The sequence below is a fragment of the Sinocyclocheilus anshuiensis genome, unplaced genomic scaffold (assembly GCF_001515605.1).
Source record: "Sinocyclocheilus anshuiensis isolate Anshui unplaced genomic scaffold, SAMN03320099.WGS_v1.1 scaffold999, whole genome shotgun sequence".
Lineage (NCBI taxonomy): Eukaryota > Metazoa > Chordata > Actinopteri > Cypriniformes > Cyprinidae > Sinocyclocheilus > Sinocyclocheilus anshuiensis.
In genome coordinates this window covers 684883-711063 of record NW_015544197.1, presented here as the reverse complement: position 1 = coordinate 711063, position 26181 = coordinate 684883, and the positions used below count along the sequence as shown (strand labels likewise).

The 26181-nt window shown below is 38.8% G+C and overlaps 1 protein-coding gene across 1 annotated transcript; it reads right to left on the bottom strand.

Moving 5' to 3' along the window:
* Positions 1-15183: 15183 nt before the first annotated feature.
* On the bottom strand, positions 15184-24705 carry LOC107696770 (angiomotin-like 2a). Its single transcript, XM_016497267.1, has 11 exons — positions 24228-24705; positions 22686-23481; positions 22401-22593; positions 20641-20785; positions 20460-20546; positions 18759-19054; positions 18475-18674; positions 18270-18371; positions 17980-18146; positions 17340-17495; positions 15184-16993 (listed from the first exon to the last, which is right to left on the bottom strand). Exons 2-11 carry the CDS (start codon positions 23408-23410, stop codon positions 16923-16925), a joined length of 2142 nt encoding a protein of 713 aa, XP_016352753.1. The 5' UTR covers positions 23411-23481; positions 24228-24705; the 3' UTR covers positions 15184-16922.
* Positions 24706-26181: the final 1476 nt, after the last annotated feature.

Below are 26181 nucleotides of genomic sequence, written 5' to 3'. Positions count from 1 at the left end.
AAAAAGCACTAAATGGCGGCCCGGCGCAAAAGATTTCAAAATAAAACCCCCATATGAACCATATACATTTTTCTCTGTATATATTATTTGTCTTTACAAAAATATATATATATGTGTGTGTGTGTGTGTGTGTGTTGCCTGAATTCCACGACAAAATAATACATAAATAAATCTACAATGTTCTATATGTAAATATGTATATGAATAATAGGAAATCAATCAATCAATCAATAAAAACTAATTGCAAAAATGTGAAATGCAAACATATGAAATTTAGTCTGATAGAAGACTTGATTGAAGACTCTGAAGTTGATTTTTAATTCCATATTTCAAACTTTCTCCAATCATTCATTTCTCATTCATTTTATTTCAGTTTTTTCTCTTTCTATTTCTATGTTGCGCAAAGGGAAAAAAATAGAACTACAGAAATAAATGAATGATTAAAAAAAAATATAAGAAATAGCGATAGAATGTATTTATTTGTTTCATTTATTTCTTATTTCTATGATGAAGGTTATTAGAGGAAGTATAAATGTTTTACCTTATATGTTTGTTTTCTGTAAAGTTGTCGAAATCCTCCTTTGTAAAGTGGGAATACATTTGTAGGTGACTGAACTTCTGGTTATGATATAATTGCAGTTTGAACCATGCTTTACATAATTTCCCATCATATCCCAGTATTTCATTTTTTTCCTTCTCACTCAAGCCTTGTTCCAAAACACAGTGTGGCCATACTTTTGAAACTGTGTTGTTTATTGATTATTATATACTATTTATTTTAATAATGAGGACATGGAGATTGATTGATTGATTGATTGATTGATTGATTGATTGATATTATCAAAAGCATTAAACATTATCAAACAGAAAGACCTTAAAGGTCCCATGACATGCTGCTTTTTGGATGCTTTTATATAGGCCTAAGTGGTCCCTAGTACTGTATCTGAAGTCTCTTTCCCGAAATTCAGCCTTGGTGCAGAATTTCAGCCACTACGAGCCAGTCCCACAATGAGCTTTCCTTAGGATGTGCCATTTCTGTGTCTGTAGCTTTAAATGCTAATGAGGAGGAGAGAGGCGGGGCAACTGCCATGCTTCGCTCGTTTGCAAGCCATGATGTCTCTCGAGGAAAAAAAATATTGCGCTCGGCTCGCACGGTAGTAGCTCATTTTCTCATGGGTGGGCCAAATTCTCTGGGCGGGCAAAGCAGAGAAAGGGGAGGTAACCTTTCCCCGTATGACGACATAAAGGGAAGATTCCAGATTGGGCCATCTGAGCTTTCATTTTCTCAAAGGCAAAGCAGGATACCCAGGGCTCGGTTTACACCTATCGCCATTTCTAGCCACTGGGGGACCATAGGCAGGCTAGGGGAACTCATATTAATGTTAAAAAAACCTCATAAAGTGAAATTTTCATGCCATGGGACCTTTAAATATTATCATATTATAACAACATATTTTTCAACAATTCTCATTACAAATTTGTGAAGTTGGTACTTGGTGCGTGTTGCATTTTCAAATGCATGTTATAAGTAACCTACAATCACAGCACTTGCGGAGATGGAGTTTGTGTGGAACTGCAATTGCAAACTGAGCCGCTCCAAGACACTGAAAATAACAGACCATGCATAAATGAACAGTGCCACACTTCCAAACACTGAGGCTAAGAGTTCTTTTGTCTTTTGATAACTCCAAAGGTGTGGTTCTCATTTAATTCCCTGTGACTCCTCTGCATGTGCACGATTGAACACGGGGAGTCACCAGCTTTTTTGCATAATACTGAAAAATCATACCAGTGTACTTTGAGGTCAAAATGTCTGATTTGCATGTTTAGTCTTGTACAGAACCATATTAAATTATTTTTTCTTGAATCATCATTGGAAGCTGGTTCTTACAGTTTTCACAGTGAAAGTGGGGTGTAACTGGGTTAGAATTTAAACAGCTGAAAATCCTTTTGTTCAGAGTTACATTACAGACTGCTGCAGACTGACATCAAACACCAATTGGATACCAGGAGGACAACCGATATAGACAGACACATTCTGCAGAGAGAACATGACAAAATGAGCCTCAAAGAGCAAGAAAGGGAGAGGACAACAACAGAGTAAGAGAGTAAAGATGAGCATTACCTTGAGAACCATCCCACCGTTGGTCTACTGAAAACACTGTGAATTGCCAGTCTAATAATCAAAAAATAAACAAACACAAAACTAATATGTTCACATCACCTATTTCAAAACCAATCCAAAGCAAAATCAAGCCAAATGCTATCTGATTGCCAATGAATAATCTGTGATTTTTCCTCGGTGATATTTTCTCTCCCCTGGAAACATCTGATCTTGAAAGTCCCTTTGTCAGTCACTGTCACTTAGACAACTGAGCACAAGATGATCTGAAATTAATTACAGTTAAAAACTGATGTTGCTAAAGTTGTTTTTGAGGTTTGGGTAAACTGCCTTATAGATTACACTAATTAATCACTTTTTTTGTACTGAATGTGATTCTCTCCCATTTTGAATTTGCTTACAATAATACAAAACATACATATGTCTGTGATAAGTTTATAAGTTTGTGTATGCAATTAATGATAAATCAATGTGATGTTCACACTGCCTTTTTATGCATGCATGCACAGAGACACTAATCAGATGAAGCAGGAGAGCTGTAGCACATCATCTCAAATGTCACAGATTTTAATGTGAACAATTTAATGTTAGAAAACACAAACAGCAAACTCAGTCCTACAGTGACTTTGTATAGGTACAATTATGTTATTATCAAAAGCAATGGTAGCAAAGTAATGTTCTGTAATATGGTATCTAGAATTATTACGAGCATAAAATAGGTACCATATTCATTTTGACTCATCTCTTTGAGTCCAAAAATTGGTTTTAAGTCTGAAATGTGTGGTTTATCGTTTGAATTTTTTTTTTCGTAGATAACATTTTATGTTGTAGTCACCCAACCAACATTTTTTTATTATTATTTTTTATTTGTTTATAATGGGGGTTGTTAACAAATTTGAATGTTAAAATATGGGGCCCCTGGAAAAAAAGATTGTGAACCACTGCTCTAAACCAACAGTTAGAGACAAGTCATGTTGATGTGAGAATTACATTCAATAGGGCATCAAACATTTCAAAGTATCATAGCATTCTAAAACAAATGGCATCACAAAATATGATAAATCAAATGCAAGTGGCACATATAACTTTTATAGCAGAGGTATACTGCTATTTTATAGCAGAGTAACTAGATTTAGGCCCATATTTTTACTCTTACTCTTTGTGGAAAGGGATTTTATGCTGTCCACCAGATGGCACAACTAAACTGAATAAATATTACTCAGCACTTTTCAACATCAAGTTTCTTTACATAGATCTATACCATATTTATATATTTTGCAATTGTTAAACACTCACTAAAAGACTTTTTAGACTTACTCCATATAATTAATTTTGTTTTGGAGTTCTTTTTTCCTGACCTTGCGTGTCAGTGGTACGTACAATAGCAACGCAGTTCCAAAAATATTTAATTTTGATTCGTGATGGAAATTTGGAGCAGACAAACAAACGCTTCAGGTTTCTTGTCTGGCCCCAGTCCAGAAAAATTCCAACAAATTTTCAGAATAAAGCCACGTTAGTCATTCTCAATTCATTTCATTCCTGAAAAGAAAGGCGCAACAAAGCTTAAGACTGACAAACAGCATCACACACTCCACCTGCTACTCTTTTGTTGGCTTTGCTTAAAATTATTCACTGCTCTCTCAAAAGGATATTACAAAATAAACAGATTAAACAACATTCAACTCTTTTTCCAAGCATTTCTTTTTCTGAGTCTTTCCAGTACAACTTACAAGACATGCAGATATTTTGTTTGTAATGAAGTCTGATTTTGGCATCAAGTGTTCCAACAAAAGGTGTTATGGTGTGTCTAAACTATCAAGAAGGCTCTGTTGAACTCTTTAAAGAATACTATTTTCTGAATGGCTTTAATGTAATTGCTTAATATGATTAGCCTTCATTCGATAGACTTCATGATACAGTATTCAAACTGCAACGGAGCAGATATTTTGCAGTTACATGTTCTTGCTGTCTGAATATGATATGACTTACCAAAGAAAAATGGAAAAGGTATCGGTAATTTTCTGCCAGGACATTCATTATCTGTTAGGTTTATGGGCCTAAAACACAACAACATCATTTTAAAATACGTACATTTTCTTCATATTTTTGTGGAATTTTCTTATAATGTACAAAATACATTGTTGGAAAATATACTAGGAGGGGGAGCTAACAACACATACCTTTGCTAATGAAAATTCATAGGTAAAAACAAATTTGAAACATTTGAATCAGAATGCTTAGATGTGTCACTATTCACTACACACAGTTTAACTAGTTACTTTCTGTTGTGCAGTGAAGTAAAAGCTGTTTACCTCCTCTCATGCTATAATTTGTTGATATATTTGTCTGGGGCTGAAGCAATGCCTCATGGTATTGTCATGTTATTTTATCCTCCAGAAAGAGGCAATAAAGTCTGCATAAGCAATTGCCCAGGACGGGGTTTAGGAGGTATAACAGACTGTTTTAGACCTGAAAAGTCTCAGTGCATGGATAATGATCCCATGGCTTTAGCTTCATGTTACTAGCACACATATGGGGAATTACATCACAGGATACCCAGGATGTTTGGCAACACTGCTGTGTTCTCATGAGTCAAAACTATTTTCCTGCATGAGAGCGAGGCTATTTTTGTCAGTCATGTAAGGTTAAGGTGCTTCTTGCAAAAGCTCAGGCGTGTGTTGGGACTATATTTGGATCAACGGAATCTCCTCTTAATCTAAAATATAAATAAATAAAATAAATTGTATCTTGTCATTTAGTTTTTATCATCCAACTTACTGTATTGCAGGGCCCGTACAGTCCCCTATGAAGAAACATGAAGTTCAATTCACCTTTACATTAAAGCTGCAGCAAAATAGCATGAAAAGGGAGGTGATGGATGCCAGATGTTTTCTTTTGCCCTACTTTTACTGGCTGTTATTAAGCAAGTATGAATGAATTATTATCTAATCTCCTGCTGATACTCTTGCTTAATGCCTGTCTTTTGCGCAATACTTAATTGCGTATAAAAATCAACTAAGATCCTGCACAATTAAACAGTTAAAAATTATTGTGTCACTACTGAAACATTCATGACTTCATTTGCTTTATTATCAAAGGTGAAGGTAATGAGGGGTTAGGTTATGCATTACACATGCTACAATGCAAACTTTCCCAGAGATTATGCGAGAGCAAAATCATTTATTTTGTGCCAGGTTAAAAACATACATAACCCTCAGACAAAAACAGAGTATGTCTGATCTTAGTAAGCAGCTTTGGTAGGGATCCATAAATGCCCTGTCGAGAGAAATTATATTTGATGAGCTCTGTCTTCCTCATCTGTTTACTCTGGAAATGTATTCAAAATCAACGTCAGAAAAAGGATATCACATTCCGCTCAATCTGTGTTCTTTGGTTCAGAGATGTAGATAATTCTGGCAGCTGCAGAAAACAAGATTGCACATTGCTCTCATTATTTCAGTAAGAAGCAAAGCATGCTTTGGAAGAATGTGTGACCAAGTATTATTTTTTACTTAAAAAAAAAAAAAGAACTTGTATAATTTAATTATTTACTAAATTAAGTCTCTGTGGGCATTGCAGGCAGTAATTATTTTTACATTTTGATTTCTTGCTTTTTTTAATTTAATTGGAATGGTATGAAACTTGGTGAGTTTTTGGCTAGGTGAATACAAAACAAAACTGTGGACATGATTTGAAAAGGCATGGTTTTAAGTCTTAAGCCACTTTTAGGGTATGTTTACACAACAAAGATATACTAAAAATTGAAAAGATTTTCTTTTGTGTTTTTGCAAAGGAAGTTCTGCATACAGACAACAATGCTGTCAAAATGATCCCCGCTCACACAGATCCGTGAAAACGACTAAAAGTGCTGTATTATGCATGCCAGACCAGTTAGTAATGTCACTTTGTAAAGAAACACTACGCACCTGCTCACATACACATAGACTGAACACATAATACGCATATGTGCATAGAATTCACTCTTCATAGATTTGTGTTTTTATGACATGTTTTACTTGCACTTGAAACCGGTTTTAAAAAGTTTGCATTTTCAGGCCCCCAAAACGCTATTGTCATGTAAATGAATGGCCAAAACACATAAAACGTTTTCTGTTTTTAGTTGAAAACAGTGTTGTGTAAATGTGTTGAAAATTGAAACTGCAGAGCATTTTTAAAATGATTTTATTTTATTGTGGGTTCAATTTAAAAATCAGCCATGGTGAAGAAAAAAGACTGTCTTCGGTCAGTTTTGGCCACCAGAATCACAAGTGTAACCCCAAAATTAAGAATACCAAAATGTCAAGTGCAAACATCAGTTTAAAGGGGGAAGATGATATTTACACTTACAGACATTGCCTAAATTGATTGTTGTGGGTAGTAATTCACATTTGACAGGCCCTGAAAAAAACTTTTCCACCAGCAGAGCATTCTAGATTCTTCTGTTGGGGCTCATGGGGGTCATACGCAGTAAATTGGCAACAAGACATAAATATCTGTCCGACTCCTGCCAACATGTGCATGTGCCCTCTAATGTGTATGTACCAAATGTTAAGCTGAGAGGACAATTAGAAACAGCCATTTCTCCACATTTTCTCTCTATGCCATGCTCAAACATGAGGCGAGAGCATGTGTGCTACTAAATAAGTGACACCCTATCCATCCTCACCTGTCAGTGTGTGACTGGGATTGAGCTCTTGTGAAACAGCATAGTGAACATTCCTGTCTACAGCATGCATTACATAGCACTGCAAGGACCTTATCTGGGTTAACACGGTATGATGTTAGTGGGAAAAATCATCACATGCTGGGTAAATCAAAGTATATCTGTGAATAATCATAATTCAGTGAAAGCATGGAATTCCAAAGTGGTTTCTGACAAACATGAACACGGATGACTATTTCACCCACCACTTCATAACGCACAGACATGGACGTAAATACAGGTGATGGATGCTTTGCAATGACTACTTCATATTTGCAATGCTGCAACATAGAAGCTTTGAGACTTTTGCCAGGTAATATGAACACTTCATCAGTCTGGCATCCATCAGGCATGTCTGACCTTCCTGTGGAGCTCTTGATGCAAGTCGTTGGATGTTCTCTAGATTGTAGGCACAATAAAAGATCTAATAACAGATCTAATTAGGCTATCTTTAGAGTAGAGTCACAGTGACAGAGATTAGAATTAGCCTCATCTGGTCTTGATTTTAGCTTACATTAGGTCAGTGATCTAGAAAAGAAGCTTTTTTACAATAAAAATTGCATTATGAGTGTCTCGTCTTTATCAACCTGTCATTAAAGAACATGCTTGAGATAAAAAAAATAAAATGATGCGTGAAAAAGAAATAAACATCACTTGAGTAATAAGAATATTGTGCACCATTTCCAATTAAACTGTAATTTTAATCAAAATATTTTTAAGGTGTGTATTTATGGTACATAAAAGACTTAACTGTGAAATTATTCAAATGAGTCTGCCATTTTATTACAGAAATGTTTCCATCAACGTCATTTATCATCACATTGCTTTTAAAAACAATGCAAAATTTGAGGCGTGGTGGACATGACTGTCATCGGAATTTGCATTTTAAATGAAAACAAAATTAGATTTATTTAACTGTGGAAGCTGCATTTTGTATTTATGTATTTTTTCAATTTCATTGTTTTTTATTTTTATTCTTTTGGGTTTAAATGTTCATCATTTGTCTAATAAGCAATTTCACTTACATCTGTTAAACCTAATATATAAAGACCTTTAAGCACAGCTGACTGCACAGAAACTTACCTCACCCTATTACACCTTTCTGTGACTCATAAGATTATGCCATATGAACTGATCATTGCATAAAACACAATCCACCTCAAAACAGCTGGGCGTCAGATTAAGATCCCTACAACAGGAAGATGATACTTTTGCCACTTCCTGTTGCTCCACCTTCAGAACTTACTTTAGATGCATGCATCGGTCTAAAAGACTAACCCGACTTAGTAACGCCACACCCTCCATTTGTGGAGCCCTTTTGTGCGGTCAGGGTAGTCAAACGTGACTAATTGGTTTCAAGGCAGATAAAACAAACTATTTTGTTTGTTTATTGGCTTTCTAATCTCTATTTCTAGGGATGAATTTTACACTCTCGATTTCGATTGTTCAGCTGTATTTATGTTGAAATTATTTTACATTTTGTTAAACGGTACATTTATACTATTTGCCAAAGGTATTCAGCAAAAAGGAAGGCATTTTCCATCATAAGGCTAATTTAAAGGGGAACTATATGCTTTTTTTATTTTTACATTTTTAACTTCCTTTAGTTTAATGTTGCTGTTTGTGCATGAAAAAGATGTACAAAGTTACAAAACACAAATTACACTCCAAAGTGAGTTATTCGGTACACTGTAAATTCTAATTAGTAAACCTTACTTAAAAAAAGCATGCAAACCGATTGCCTTGAAAAAACCAAGTGAAGTGAAATAAGAATAGTAATTTGTACTAACAAAGGTTTATTAAGCGCTCTAAACTTACACGCAAGTTCTGGTAACTCAGAATCACTATTTTCAACAACTAAATGAGAAGGAAAGAAAGAATACACATTTCTATACATATCTATTTGAAGCCTCAATCATAAAATCAATTAAAATGCAGCATTTGCTCTGTATTACTGTAGTAAGTGTTTCAACACAGCAAAGAAATATCAATTACTGCAAGACAAAGAGCTCATTCAGTTTAACCCTTAAAGGTGTAATCACGTAATGACTATGATTGTGATGTATTAAAATATATTGACAATAAAATTATAAATTAAAAAATAACTTTAACCTAAAAAGTGACCAAAGCATCACAGTCTTATACAATTATAGAGGGAACACTGCAAAACATTACAGTAAATAATTACGTTAATTATATCAGTGGCACCTAAGTATTGACTTTAAACCCTGCCGAGAGCTCATCTTGACGACTTTTGGAATGATCTTAAGATTGTACCTCGGAATTTCCATGCTGTGATTTTTAACTAGCTACAAAGTTTTGAATTTGAGACAGTAAAAATACGCCATAAGTTCTAACAGCAGAATAGCCTAGATCTTTGGTGCCTCTTAGCGAACACCGGTGCTGACAAGGAGTTAGTCATAGTCAGTTCAAATTAACAGCACACAGAAAGATACATTCACACACAATTATTTTTTTTTAACTGACCTTTCTTATATTGTATAGAAGTAATCGGTCTTTGTCCAGTGATAAAAATGCAAGCAGTCTCTCTCCTTCTTCCCAGGTTCAGCAAATTCGGTGCACATATTCAAAACACTGCTTGCTGCGCATGCTCTCTAACCGTGCTTATTTCTTCTTCTGTTGTTTTGTTGCACATTAGCAACACATTAGCGCACTGCTGCCTCTCACTGGTCAATTAATGTCATTGGTTTCGTTGTGGCTACTTGAATAATTTAAGTAACAGTTACTCATAGCAGTAAGTTAGTTGTTTTACTCGCCGTAAAATGGCTGTAACTTAACAAAACCTAGTAAGTATAACAACTAAGTAAAGATAACCAATTATATCTAAGTAAGGTAAACTATTGGATTTTACAGTGTATATCAGTAACTGTTTTTTGAATGCCCTCAAATGCTTTGATTAAAGTCCTGAGGTTTCTTCCAGGAATGTACACGTCACAGTTTCCTGAATTTAAATAATTCCTACCCAAAGTATTCCCAAAAAAACACAAGAGGGGGCAGAGCCTTGCCTTGTTCAAATACCCACACTTGTGGTCTTGGCCACTTGAGAGCGCGTGCGCGCAAGTAAGTAAGTGCGCAAGACTGTCCCAGGTCTTAAAAATGCCAAAGCGCAGTGCCCTTAACGCACACTGAATCCATAATATCTTGAATACCGCTCCGGAGCGGTATTCCAGGCTTAGTGTATCCCATCATGCATTGTGTTCTGGAAATAAATCGTGAGACTTTTTGCCAAGATCGCGCGAGAGGTCACGGAAACCTTTCCAATGTAAGTTAAATAATAATAATAATAATAATAATAAGATATTACATATAATTAGTAAAACAAAGTGCTTCACATTTTATTGCTGAAAAGATTAGAATATTTATTTTTTTACAACATTTGCAACTGCTTTTTATCACTTAATTAAATTGTGTCACCTATTATAGGGACTACTGAGCAGACATTTAGACGTTGATTTTAAATGCAAAGTATTGGAAATAATAATAAAACTCTGTAAACACTTGTGTTTTTACAACACTAGTGTGTCCCATCAGGTAATGAAAAGTTGTACACACACTTGTGGTCTTCATGCTCACTTGAACACTTGGGCCAAATACAGGAAATACGTCATAAGTAGTCAAGTGGTCAAGTGCAAAGACCACAAGTGTGGTTATTTGGACAAGGCACCTGGTTGAGATGTGTTAGTAGTGTGTTGTTGCTCTGTCCAAGAGACACTAGGTGCTTCCCAAATCGCGTGCGTATGCACTATTCTATGATTTTTTCTAGTATAAACAGTGCGAGTAGTGCGTTCACACTGAAAATTCCAAAAAGAAAAAGTGCACTTTAATTACCCGGATGATGCAATTAAATAACCCAAAAAACAAAACAAAAAGTAGTGTGCTTGATGCACGTTAATTATGTAGCGAAGGGGGAGGGGCTATCAGACTCAGATTACAAAATGATAAAATAGCCTTATATAATTCATACACTACATGGTTGAGTACATAGTGCATAAGTACATAGAGTATGAATGCATAAAGTATAGTGCATCATTTGGGACACAGCTACTGTTTCGCAGTAAACATACTGATACACATGCAGCTGTTTACGTTCCTAACCAACTGTGTTTACAGTATTTGTCGCATGCAGTTCATGTGTGTGTGTTCTCAGAAAAACGTGTAAGTAGTTACTTTTTAAAACGCATACAATAAATACACTTCTCATGATGAAGAACTGCAAATGTCATGCGAGCATGATAGACATCAATCAAAAACAAACAGATGTTTGTTTGTTGTTGCTGTAGTAACCGAGGCACAAGCTATACAGTGCCGGAAGCTGGTTCCAGAAATAAAAACTCCATAGGGAAATTGATTTTAAAACGTAACTGACAAACCTTTTAAAGACAGACATGTTGTGAGCTCTGATGTTGTTAATCGATTCTATATGCTTTTGTTGAACTAATTTATTCACATTAATTTAACTCATTTTTAAAATAATAATCTTTAATAGCAGAATATGTTGTGAAAAACTACATTACCCATGATGCTGTAGAGGAATTTCACCAATCAGAGAGACTCTCACCAAAAAAAAAAAAAAAAAAAAGCTCTTTCTCTGTTTTGAAATGATATATGGCCATTCATTGCTCATGCGATGAGGTCAGCCTTGTTTAACAATGTCCTATTGAGCCAGTGTCAGTGGAGACTTTATTCAGAGGGAAGCTGTGAAGCTTCTCTGGTTTCCTCCTCCCAGCACTGGTCCTGTCATGTGCCCTTCTGCTCATTAACATCAAAAAAAAAAAAAAAAAAAAAAAAAAGATCTTTAACTCTGATCCAGCATGGTATAATAAATGATCTGTGGGGAATTATAAGCTGAAACTTCACAGGCATGTTCTGGGGTCACCAGAGACTTATATTACATCTTGTAAAAGAGACATAATACATGGCTGTAACCTTCTTTGGAAAGGAAAGGGGAAAGAGTCGGTGAGGGAAATTTATTCCATCCACACTCCTGGAGGTTTTGGAATCTCGGTGAGTCTCTATGGAAACTGATGGAAAACACTACATTTGACTTATTGAATCATTTTCCTAGGTATGTGTTACTAAGGTCCTTAACCAATAACATGTTACTAAGATCTTTGGAACATCTGTAAAGGCCAATATTAACAATGTGCTTTTCATTTGCTCAGTGAGGGCATCACTGGAAAAACTATTCTGAACATTGATGGGAACCATTTTCATGATGGCTATAATACTTAATCATGCAATAAGAAAACCTTTATGCATTTCATTCTTCAGTGGGACACAAACGATATTTTGAAGAACTTTGGGACATCTCTTAAAAAAAAAATCTATGTTCCACAGAAGTCAGTCATACAGTTTTGGAATGACATGAGGGTAAGTAAATGACAGAATCTTCGTTTTTGGGCAAACTATTACTTTAGGTATCGACTGATGCCATAAACCACATAATTCACTATGACAACCTCTGAACACCATCTACAGCAGTAGCATTGCATTACAGAAGAAACTGCAGAGGTCCTCAACAAGGCTTTTACATTTTCAAATTGCAGATGTTTCTGGAATGGACTGTCCCTGATGGTTCCACTCAAATTTGGGGAGCATGGGAAGCCTGCTAAAACAAGCAGAGTGCCAAGAATGACATTCCCCATGGAACAGCGTGAGATCTTAGTATGCACACTAACAGATGTTGAAGCTCTTAGTCCACCAATCTGATCCCTCACCTAGACAGAACACCAGAAATGAACAAGACCGTACAAGTGAGACAAGAAATGCTTTAAGTGACATAAAGGCACAGTGGTATCAAAACGATTTATAAGCCCAGCAATGGACAGCGATGTTTCTGGTAGTGGAAGGAGGTGACTGCTAACACACCAGGCCATTGGTTGACCTTGAAGTGTACTGGAGCCCCTGAGGAGAGAGACATTCCAGCGGGAGCATTCCTTGCGTCTGTACTCCTTCAGCTGAGGAAAGTCACACTGATCCGTCACATGTAAACCCATCAGCCAGGTATCTCGCAAAGCATTTATGGAATGCCAGCTCACACCTACCGAGGGAGGCATGCGAGGCAAAATATTTATCCTGAAAACAGAAACCCACTGAAAAGCACACACAGTCCCCTTCTCAGTGGACTTATTTAACACGGTATAGATGTCCCACAGCTTTTAATGCACATGAGTAATCATTTTGCTCAGGGTGTGTGTGAGGATCATCATACTAATGAATACTACAAGGAACTTTATCCTGAAACATGAATGCATTGAGTTAGCAGGCTGGAACCAACACCAAAAGGCTGCTATTATACAATGAATCATTTGTCTGCATTCTTCAGAAAACTATTTCAAAAACGCTGCTGATGAACAGAACTTGGAAGTCAAAGTTCTTAAGGGATTAATGTTGCTGACAAAGCAGGGAGGAAAGGTGAAACTCTACCAGGCACATTTTTCATACAGGTTTGTGCCTTATATACACTCACTCTGGTTGTTACTCCTAGACAGCAATGAGATTCAATATGAAAAGTGAGATTTCTGCATGAGGCTCCTGTCTCTCAAAAAGTTCCTAAAAAGACCCAAGTAATCTCCCGTAGAGCAGGGTTCCTTAAATTTGGCACTGTAGTTCAAAACCTGATCAAAATCACCTACCTGTACTTTTCAAGTTAGTTTGCAGACATTGATCAGCTGGCTGGGGGGTGGGGTCTTTGATTAGGTTTGGGGCAAAACTTTGCAGACCAGGTGGCCCTCCTGCTCTTGAGTTCTTAAATAAGATCTCAACATTGCAGAGTTTCTCATTTCTGGTTCTGGAGATCCTGGAGTTTAGCTCCAAACTTGATAAAACACACCTGAACAAGATAATCAAGGTCTTCAGGATTACTAGAAAATTACAGGAAGGTGAGTTTGGAGCTAAACTCTGCAGGACCATGGACCTCAAAGGGCAATAGTTGAGAAACCCTGCAATAATGACTCAAACTTTGTTGTGATGGAAGACTGCAAGTTTTCAGTATGAAAAATTCTCATTGAATTACCCTAGCTGTACTATAAACTTAGCTATTTAATAGCGCTATACTCTTATTTTGTCGGCCGTCTCATTTGTCTGTGTTTATTTCTCCAAATATTTTTTTTTATAATTTTTTATTTTTGATTTGGAGACAAAACTGATCATTTAAAGATATATAATTGAACTGAGAACTCCACTAAGCCTTCTGACTTATGAAATATCAACATCTGTATAGAATTTTCTTCTGGGTGCTAAAAAACAAGAACAGCATTTCAGCTCTACTTCTTATCTGACATGTCAGACATCTCTCTTCTTCCCCATTTGGAATGGAATGCTTTAACATGTTTTACTCTACCAGGGGGCAAATTCCTCTTGATGTTGAGCTATGTAGCTTTGAATCAATTTGGCTTGCAAAGCGTTCCAAACTGTTGAGACCCTTGTCTGGTTAGCTCTAATTATTTGGAATGGAATGCTTTAACATGTTTTACTCTACCAGGGGGCAAATTCCTCTTGATGTTGAGCTATGAAGCTTTGAATCAATTTGGCTTGCAAGCGTTCCAAACTGTTTAGACCCTTGTCTGGTTAGCTCTAATTTGCCTAAGGCAGTTAAATGTCCCCTGCATTCGAATATGCCTATTTTTCCTACTATTTAGTAGGTGAAAAACAGTATGTGAAAAGAGTACTATGTCCGAATTTAACAGTAGGTGAAAAGTACCTAGATGACCTACTTCCATCGAGATTCTGAAGTGCACATCTGATGCCATTGTAGTGGAGTTGTGAATGGCAGAGAATCAATGCAACTGCTGAAAATGACAATACGGCCGCAGGTCGCAAAATTCGTTTCCTCTCAAATATAGTACCTACTCAGAATTCCGGATGCACCTCTCGAGACAAGAATTACGTCTTAATTTGCAAAGCCACAAAACAGTATTGGTTACTTTCATAATTGTATTCTCAGCTTTTGGTAAATCACTGTGCTTTTATTGAATATTTATTGGTGTTTGGTCTGTACTACAAATTTTTGCACATCTTCCATTTGAACATTTGCACAATTGATGAGAGGAATGTTCTTTTTGTGGCTTTGAGAGCAGAGTTGGAATGTGTTCTCTCTCTTTACGAAGACTGCTTGCCAACACTGAACCAGGTGGCAGAATTGTTTTACTGTTGTGAATAAGGCTCCCTTGTGCTCTGAAAGAAAGATGTCATTCATGCCAAAGAAGGGACACAGATAAGAGCAGTTTGCACAGACTTGCACATGTGAAACATCTCAGGAGGACACACCGCTCATACCTCCCTCTAAAAGCATCTGTATTTTCAGTTAAGACACAAACCAGCCGACACATTGTCTTTGTAAAGATATATATTAAAGTTTTATTCAAATGACTGAAATGTTAATGACATACAAAACAATTCCCCATTCTTGAAGTTCACAGCAACACCCAAATATGGGTCAACGAGTTAGCGAATTTCACATCGCTAATGCGCATACTTTTATTATATAATTTAATTGTAATGCAAATCTTTGGCATGGTCACATTACTAAATACCAAAAAGTAAAATAATATACAAAATATATTAAATTCTCTCGTTTCAAAACAGCCCTTCTGTAAACAGTCAAAGTAATGAACAAAACAAGCATGACTACACTACGAAGCACTGACCAGCAAGTGCTTTGTATCAGAGCCAATAGGAAAATAAAAGTAGCATTTAATGATAGTGAGAAAGGTTAAATTAACATGGTATGATACTTATTACCCACATAGATAAGATTTGCTTTCACGGTAACTGTTTATACCATTATCCCACCATAACGCAAGTGTAGTCTTGATTGAGAACAAGCAGAAAAGTCTCCGTCTCAGAAATCAAGGCTAGTCACAGTTGCTACATTGGAGAACCTTTGAGTCACAATCAAACTTGCTTACAGTAGAACCAGCTACTGCAGCACTATGGAAATAAACAGATCCAAAAAGGGATGGTAGTCTAAATGCTAGCCGTTCTAAGGCCAAAGGTTAGACTGCAGATAGCCCTTTTCCTCTTAGCAGGGGCATTCCGCCATGGAGGAATGTGGGAAGATTAGCTCCGGCTTGTCTGCGAGGGAGTGGCAAGCATGATGGTTGCAGTTCTGGGCGCAAAATAATAATAATAATAATAAGGCATCTGAAACATCAGCCCCGTCCCTCCTAAGGGTAACATTTGCCCTAAGTGTCACTAAAAGAGCATGTACCCATCCACTGTCCCTGAAAAGAGGCTTCCCATTCCTCTACTTAAATCAGGGAGCCAGAAGCGTACGCTGTCAGTCAGTTATAGTAAGAACGCCAACTGTAATGATAATTTAGTCAAAGGGAGTGCTAGTGAAGGTATTTACCCAACTATTCTGGTAAATTGTCTAATCCCAGGCCTCCAGGTTCAAACTGTATTTGGCCTCCTACAATCCAAACTATTTTTTTCTTGATATTTAAGACTGAAGCAGTTGCGATGGTACATCTACTATACATGGAGCACGTAAAGTTAGAGATATATTTGTCTGTGCATTTATCTATGGAATGTGGGATATAGTCTTACATGGGTTGGTATACTTAGTTGGTTAAAAAAAAAAAACACTGCCCTTGGTTGTTCCTTAAAGGAAAACAAAAGTTTCACAACAGTGGGATATTTCTTCCTGTTTCTCCATTGTCACACAGTCAGCAGCAATACTCATAAATACAAAAGAACATCAACATATACAATGTGTTTATAAGCACTTAAGAAGCTTTTTGGAGCTCTGCAGAGGACTGTCCATGTACCTCACATTCAGACCATAGATCTCACAGTCCAGGTTGAGAGTCACCAGCTGAGATGAAACACTGTCATTTAACATGTGGAGGAACTGTCAAGAGAGCTCAGCTCTCCTTCACCGAGGATCAATTTTAGGTTACTCCCACTATCCGTTCTTCTCTCTTTCTGATACAAAACTGACCGGCTTCAATGGTGAGCTCCTTCTCAAAGCAAGCACAGCTTCTCTTGATATGGTTGGTCCTCAGATGGAGCCCCAAGGAGAGAATCTTTTGTGCATAAGACCAGCAGACAGCATCAAGCTGAACATTGTTCATCTCAGATGAGAATCTCCACCATATCGTTTTCAACAGCGCTGTTGATCTGAGTTGTGTTGAGAGGAGTGGAATCTGTAATGAAATACAAGATCTTCAGCTTTGTTGGCTAATGCCTGGAGAGCAAACAATGCAGGAAGTTTTACAAAACTCGGACTATGTTTTATTTGTGTCCACTCCCCAATCGCTGCTCTGACATGGTGCTCATGTTACTCTTTAACCACTCTGGTTCAAAAGGGCAAATATGCACCACTATTACAGAAGTTCTAACCGTTTAGCATCGTCTTTGTCACCTGATACTACATATTAGATTTGCCACATCATATGTCAATCAACAAAACTTCTCAAACTGCACCAGAAATACCAAATAAACATAGTAAGTGACACAAGTGAAGATGGGTTTATGTACAAGTTTACACACCAGAACTGGGAGCAATGGAAGGTTCTGTTTTAGGATTGGACTCGTCTGAAGGCTCTTCACACTGGGTGCTGCTGTCTCGACACTGGGTTTTGGTGAGAGGATGGGGCAACGGGGGCAATGACGCAGCTGCCGTCTGGTCATCCGAGAGGCTCTTCCCTAAAAATCGCAGACGGAAAAGGAAGCGGTTTAATTACCGGTTCCAACATAGGCATACCACCACGCAACCTGTAAACTCCCTTTACTGTTCTGGAGAATCTATTCTAGAGAACAGCGAAATGCATTCCGTTTCACAAGATGTAGACTATTTCGGGAATGCATTTTATTTCGGTTGGCACATTCTTTCTTGGCGACATTACATAGACGCTAAGTAAAGAAGCTGCCAGTTGTCCAGTTGAAAGTATGTGTCATTTTTGGTTCAGATATGTTACAGACATATAGCAGGGGTGTCCAATCCTGCTCCTGGATGGTCAATGTCATGCAGATTTTAGCTACAACCCTAATTAAAGACACTTGAACCATCTTATCAAGGTTTTCAGGATTACTAGAAACTTCCAGGCAGGTATGTCAGAGCTAAACTCTGCAGGAAGGTGTCCTTCCAGAGGCAGGATTGGAAACCACTGGCTATGGCTACTATGCTCACCTTTGGTTTGGGTGGTGCTAGCTGTGGCAACCGTGTTGATGGAGGGAACAGATCGAGCAGGTCGTAGGCCTTGCGACTCAGATCGGCCTTGCTCTCGCCGTGACCGCTGCTGCATGACCTTTATAATGGCATCCTTCTCCAAAAGCTGAGCATAAAGTGCCCGAATCCTGATAAAACATACTACTTTGAGATACAGCACATGGACACAATTGGAAACGAAACAGTCAATTTTGCTAACAAAATTTTAATAACTTTCCACTTGTGGATAGAGAATGTAATAGTGGACATACCGGTTTTCCATCTCTTGATGCCTGTGGTTGGGGGACGGCAGGTCCTCATTGAAGCTGCTATTGGGTGAATGGCGAGGTGAATGGTTGATGATTGTTGTATCCCTGAAAAGAACATTACAGTTATACAAGAGTATACAAGCTTTGTGTCAAATTCCCATTTCCTGTCCTTTTAGGCAAAGCTTCCATCACTTCTGTTGCGACTTACCTCTGAGCTGCAGCAGTAGCAGCGGCATCCATGGCAAATTGACGCATCGTGCTCTCCTCAAGATACTTTTGCTCCCAGCGGGTTATGTCAGCCTCCAGGGCCAGAACCTGCTCCTCTCTCTCCCTCAGCTGCTGATGCAGAGATGACACGTTAAGGTCCGAGCAGGACCCAGGACTCGTTTGCTGGGCTTGAGTCTGCCACTAAAAGAGAAAGAAAAGGTTTACTTGTCAAGCCCAAAACATTTTCTCACCAGTCGGGCGAACAGAAGATCTCTGTTTTTTTACCTGCCGTGTTCTCAGGCTCTTGAGCTCCTGCTCCAGTCTGGTCCGCAGTCGTAGCTCCAGTGCCTCCCTCTTCTCACATGCCGCCTGCAACTGTGCAAGGGCACTCTGCATTCTCTCCACCTTCTCCACATACGCTCTTTTCCTGCGTAACTCTTCTTCCAGCTGCCTATTTCGTGTCCGAGCGGACATCAGCGCTTGCTCCGAGGCCTCTCGCCACCTCTTCCATTCTTCTCCTGAGACCCGCAGATGCTGCAACTCTTTTTCCAGAAGTTCCCGCTCGCGAAGGTGATCTTCATCTATGGAGAGAAAGAGAAAAAAACACTGAGAACTATGTACCACGACAACTTACTACATAGGGTATAAGCAATGCTTTCTGTTCTGTCATCATGCTTAGTTGTTACACAGGCCACAAAATGAATGACCGTGCTGTAGGACTGGGGTGTGTCCAGAGCATTCTCTGGGCTGTAGTCTCATTCTAACAAATTCTCAGGGGATAAGCTTCCCACAAAAGTCTGGAACAAAAGAGGCATGCTTGATTTACACATATCTGTCTGGGTTTGCAGGGGAGTGGTCGAGTTTCCGAGTGTCCTTTGACCTACACCGCAGACTGCTTTAGAATTCCCAGATCACAAAAGCGATTCAATGAATTCCCATTTGGAAAGCTGAATTCCTCAAAAGCTCTAAGATGACTTGGCACACTGAAAAGGGACATACTAAAGCCCAGTTCACTAATTTTTGGGTCACTTTGAATGCCTTGAGAGATAGAAAACAAATTAGACAGCCATCAGTCTTCCATTTCACTCCTACTCTGATTATACAACCCAAAACAAATGCCTTTGGATGGAATGCAGACTTCCTCTTATCCACTTACGCACACAGGCACGTCTTTGTACCAACTGGATCTCTGGAATGCATCTGAGCCAGGCAGTAAACATGTAAAGCAAATAGCTCCACAAGGTCATAAATTGTAATGTTAACCTATACATCGTTACAAGTCTTCAGAGGTGCTGAATCGTGGCTTGGACAAGCTTCTGTGGAACTGTGTGTTGGCTCACAAAGAAATTTTAAACATTTAAACATCCAGAATTTGGACAAAACTCTTCTGTTTTGGATTTAAACTAATTTTATTATGCAAATATGAAGGATCACGTCATACTTCTTATCCTTGGGGAACAGAAAAAAAAGACCATTCCAAAAGGGTCAAATCAAATGCTGAACAACAACAACAATCCCTATTAGGATTAGCAAAACAAATCAGATTTACCCTACCACATCTCTAAATTCTTTAGCACTAATATGACCAAAAATGGAGAGCCAGTGCATAGGGCATAACAAGGGGTTGCTTAGGGCCTCAGAAGCTGAAATAATGGTGGGGGCTGTTGGAAAGCATTCCAGGAGGATGAATTTTTCCCAAAATACCTGAAAATATTTCAGGAATCCAGGTCTCATTTACTTACAGCGTTAATAATGGTTGGGGGTCGAATTCCAAAAGCAACTATCTGAGATGAAGAATACAGCGTGTACCTAACCAGCTATTAACTGAAACCTAATGGCACAATTTGTTGCATTATTGTTAGAGGAATTAATAGTTATGCCTACAACATAAACATAAAACTCAGTGGGAACAGCTGGGGCTGCTTGCATGGTTGACCGCACATTGGGAGAAAGATAATTTATAGAGAAGCAATGGGGAATTCTTACTTTGCTCAACCAGTTTAGCGAAGGCATGCCGACTCTTGTCTTCAACTTCCATGGCTGCTCTCTGTTTGTTGGCTGTTTCCAGGCGGTCTAATATGGGAGTCAACAATTAGTATTATTTGCCTCATACCTAAACATGTAGCTCATATTTAAGACAATTACTCAGCTATGTGAACCATCTTACCCCTGAGATCTCTGTTGAAGTCATGAAGTCGCTTGATCTCACTCTCAAGCTTGTTCCTCATGGTTTTCTCAAGGGCTTCTCTCTTTGCAGATCCCTTCATAAGAGTCTCATAAGCCTCCGATATCCTCTGAATCTCCTGTTCGAGCTGAAAGAGAGGAGAAAGACATTTTAATATCCACCGTTACTCTTTAACCCATAGGAACTCATCAGTTCCTGGTTCCCATTCACTTTCACTGTAGGGAAAAGTACAAGTTGGGCATTATACTAAGTATCTCCTTTTGTGTTCCGTGGAAGGATGGATGTCACACAGATTTGAAACAACATGAGGGTGAGTATATGCAAGAATTTCCATTTTTGGGTCAACTACACTGTGTTTCTTACACCTAAACATACTGAAACAAGGATCAGAGAGCAAGAATTACAGATAGACAAAATCAATTCTGGAAAGAAAGGGAAAGAGGGAAGAATGTGCTTGGCTGAGCATTTAGTGGTGCTTGCCCACAAGTGAATCACCCTCACAGAGCTCTTTAGGGACTGGGAATTGAATCAACATTCCAGAAAGAACACTTATGAGTCCCAGGTGTCTGCACATTCATCTCGCTACAGGGCGGGATGCCAAAGGCAAACGTGGGGAACAAAGGAAAAGTGTGTGTTGAAGGCATACCATTCACAGAGACAAGAACAGTACTTCACACTATATGCACCTGTATGGCATTTGTGACGCAGAAAATGGCTCATGAAAGAGCACATTTTTCCAAAACGAACTAATCATAAAGGTTTAAGCTGCCATTACAGAACACTAAGATGAGAAATCTCACTGATTTCTTTAAATCAGAGTTCAAATTTTTACTTAAACTACCTATATGAAATGAATGTGTTGTTAAATTCTTAAGCAGAACCCTGGGGGCTAAGTGGGATTCTGTGAAAGTGAAAGGGGCCATTCAGTCAGGTAATCCACAGCTGTGGGGTCTGGTTGTTGCTCTTCGCAGCCCAGTCTGTCAGCTGTGGGCTACGCAAAGCCCCTTCTTCATTCGCGGACACTGAGATGAGTGAAGACATCTGCTCCTATTGGCATCCCATTGGAATCCTAATAAAGATGGCGACAGAACAACCCAGGGAGGCCCTCCCCTTTGGAGTTTTCAGATTTACAATTTATCGCTCTGTATGAAGGCGACTTGATCTTCAGGACCCATGATCTGTTATAGTACGGCATTCTTTTAAGAATACAGTTGTTCTGATTGCAAGAACTATGTGGAATCTAAACTGAAATGACTGAACGACATATGCAAGGCCCAATAAACCTTTGCAAAACAAATGCAAAATAAAATAAACCCGTTTTTCTCCCCGTATTCTGGCATGAGGCTCTGGTATTTAAGTGATGACATTATCACGTTACAAAAAAAATGCTTGGCATTGCAGGCATAGGTAAATTCAATGTTGTTTCACATGCTAAATAAGTTACTGGGAATTTTAACTCAGTGACTAGGAATGAGTGCTTTTCAAATTAAATCGAAATCCTTCTGATCCTTTCCCTTGCACGCATTCCTACACGGCGAGAGGGCTAATCTCCTTAGAACGTGGTGGCTAGAAGACACCAGTACGCAATGATTTCTTGTTTCCACACCCTTTGTAGGTCATTTCTGAAATCAAAATCAAAGGCCACGGTTGCCTCTTTGGCATCCATGGCAATATGTGGGGTCATACTAAGAATATAACAGTTCTGGGAGGTTTCTAAGAAGGAACAAAGAGTCCTCTCTTACCTTCTGAAGCCTTGCTGCCTTCTCACTGTAGCTCTCTACTTCTCCTCTCAGTCTCTCATTCTCTTTAATGAGCTGCTCTATTTGGCAGTTGTTCACCGGGATGCTGTATCCTCCAACAATGACATCCTGGCCAGCAGGGGTCAACGAGGGCAGGCCACTGTGGCGAGGCACTTGCAACTGGGTTGGAAATAACCTGACAGAGATAAATATAAACCATTAGTATGCCAAAGCACCCTCAATGTACCTAAATGAAATACAAATTAGCAAAATACCAGTTGAATGTACCTGTGATGCTGTGAGTGGAAAGCAGGGGGAGGCTCTTTGTAATAGTGCCCATGTTCCTGTGAATGACTAAGCATATATCCAGGGGATCTGACCATGAAGGGGTACTCCGGGGGTGGACCGCGTTGGTCTGGCTCATGAATCAAACTCTCGTTCACAACAGGACCAGAGTGGTTATTGGAGAGCTGGGGGTAGCTATGCGATGAGCTCATGGGAATATTGTCATGGGCACAGTTCCTCTCCAGCGAGAGCTGCATGAGGTGTTCACTGAGCGAGCATGCATGCTCCCGCTTCACATCCCACATTCTCTCTTCCTGCTCGGCTCCTCCAACCACTCCAGGGGTCTCCAGGCTGCCGTGCAGAAGCCCTACCTGACCTCTTTGGTAGGCCAGGTACTGTGAATGAGCCTTTGCTTCCTCGTAAGTAGGCAACTCCTCTGTGTGGAGCTGATACAGGTGGCAGACGGGACTCTCTGAATGCTGGTAGTCCCCCTGGTGCTCTTGGCCCTGGGGCTCCTGCCGGGTGGACAACTGGGGAGAAAGTGATTCCTCTTGCGTTAGGCTTTCCAGGGACGAACGAGGGCTTCCTGCACCTCCACCGCTACTGCCTCCACGCAGAGCCTGCTGCTGGATGGCCAACAGCGTAGGATCAGTAGGGTTTCCATAACGGAGCTGCTCTTGAATCAGTCGGTGCAGCACCGTGCCTGACGAATCCTCTGCTGTTCTCATTTCAGTCTTTGTTTTGCAGACAGCAATCAATGATAGTGTGTTAGGAGAGATTTTTGGACTAGACAGCGAACCTGATGTAAACAAAAAATAATTCAAAACATAAATAAATCTATATTATAAATTGAAAATTACATTTCATATGCAAATCCTTGCTATTGCTCATCTATATTGCAACACTCTACAACAGCAAACACCAGTGAGTGGTGCCTCACTCCACATGCTTCTAGGCTGACTGCCTTTACCCATAGCAACACCACGTTTACCCAAAATACCACTGGCACCATCCTACAACCCCCATCATGCACTGGGTTTCCTCATATATATATATATATATATATATATATATAAATCTTGATTAGAATTAAAAGTGAACGAAAATTGGGTAGGATCCAATAACTTTCCAAAATTGCGAAAATGATTTTCTGCTACAAAGACAAATTCCTATCTAGTGTCTCATCTTTGTTTTACTATCACAACTGTAGTAATACATTTAAATATGCCAAAAGAAGCTTTATAAACAAGGGGGTATTATACAAGTTGGCTAGTTTCTCTTCTTTAATTGTAGTTTAACCTGAAAGTAGCACCACAGATGTTATACATTTCACAAAAACATTTACATTCATGTGTCCTACATGTCAAAAACGTTGGATTTACAACATATAGCCCACAAAGAAATTCATAAAATCTTAACTTACACGTACAGCCTATTAAACTAACGTTAAAACACACTGTATACAAGCATCGTCCACTGGCAGAAACTTTGCAATGTGCCATAAAAAAGGGCAGTTTACAACAACAAGCTACTTTAAAAACTCACCAAGTCACAATCGCATAACGAATTAAAGTTACGGACGTCTTTCTGTACTCGTATATCTGTTTAACTATATAATCCTTAAGGAAATTCGTGGAGTACGGCTTTTTATTTCTATGCGTATGTTTGAGCTGCGTGCGCGTCTGGAGAGCTCCTCCAGCAGACTGAGCTCAGGAGGGGAGAGGCTCTGCTAATAAATGACCGAGCTCCGATTGTTCACAGCCTCTGGAATGCGCGGAATGTGAAGGCTGCGAGTCCCTCGGGGATCAAAAGCAGTTCCGCTTGCCCCTCGCCCCTCCTCCTCTCGGGGAGCGCAGGGAGAACCGCTCGCCTCCAAGCGGAGCGCGCCGCTGAAGGGGGAGACAAGCGGAACTGCATTCACTCTCAGCCCCGTGCGCATTTGTCCTGCTTCTTGAAGGCGTTTTTGTTTGTAACGGTGAGAGGAATGCAGTAAAAGTCACAGAGATCTGTAACCTTTGTTGTTCTGTTTTACTACACTTTCTTTTGAAGTTCCAGTGCGCTCATTAAGCCTACTTATAATGCATGATTTACATAGGCTACACAAAATATCATGGAGAATTTGTACTTTTATGAATGTTACTTTCTATAGGTATTTGCAAGTTCTCTTAAAAATCAAAAAATAAGACTTGCAAATTAGGCATAAACAATATAGGAAGTATTTATTCATAATTTATTCAGCCTCATGTTGATTTAAGCATGACTTTCTTCTATGGAACACAAAAGATACTAGGCAGACTGCAACCTCAGTCACCATTCCCTTGCAATGTATGGAAAAAGATGTAAAGAATGCGAATGGTGACTGAGGCTGTGATTCTCTTTTTGAAGAAGAAAGTCATACAGGTCTGGAGCAACATGAGGGTGAGTTTTTCATTTTTGGGTGAACTGTTCTTCTAAGACACCAATGCTTTATATGAGAGTTGTTATGCTCAAGTATATGTGTTAAAAATATATGACAAGCAGGAGAACGAATCAGAAAAATGTATAAGAGAAAAATATAGATCATGAGCCATTAGAGACCTGATTTGAAGGTCTTTTGTTTGCTCTGGGCTGGTCAATATTTAAGCCGTGGCCCGTGCCAGTTAATTGCTGAGTGTGTCTGTGCGGGTGATGGGGAGGGGGTGTCTGTATGTGCGTTTGAAGCATGCTGCCAACCAGCTGTCCATGCAGAGCAATCCTCTTCCACCCCTTAACCATGCCTCAGAAAGAGAGACGTATTGTTCTGTCTGAAGCAGACATTACAGGGGAGAGGTCTACCATCTGCTCATATACCCTACACCTCCCTTACACACTTTACACAAACACTCTATTCACAAACACACACGCCTGACCCCGTCTCCCACAACGCACACCCTCGTTTTATCACACACCACACGACACATTTATTAATCATAGCTAATTCATGGTGTACAAACATATATTTACAGGCAACGACAAAATGAGATAATACAGAAAGCCGTAATGCTGTAGATGACAGATCCGTTGGTAAAGAAAGTTTAAGGTTTGTGTGCGAGTGGCAAAATTATTATTGTGAATTTGCAAATTTCATTCTAAGTTTTCCCGAAGTATGAACATTGTATTTGGGGACATTTAGTCTGAATACAGATACAGCTTACAGGTATTAAAGTGAGAGAAGAGACATTAACCATAGTGTTTTTTTTTTTAGATTTTGTTTAACTCTATTATTACAAAATAGTTTATTTTGTACTGCTATTTTGAATAAAACGCATAATGTACTATCATCTACATTTTTTATTAATAAAATAGTTTAAAAACAAACATAGAATCAGCATTAATTGCTTAATTGTGAAAACAATTACATTTAATCAGTTAAAAAGTATGAACATTGTTTAATTATGTCTGTGGAACAAGCAAGATTCAATTAGTCAAAATGTATGAGATTGGTTTACATATAATAAATGTAATTTTTTGGTGATAAATA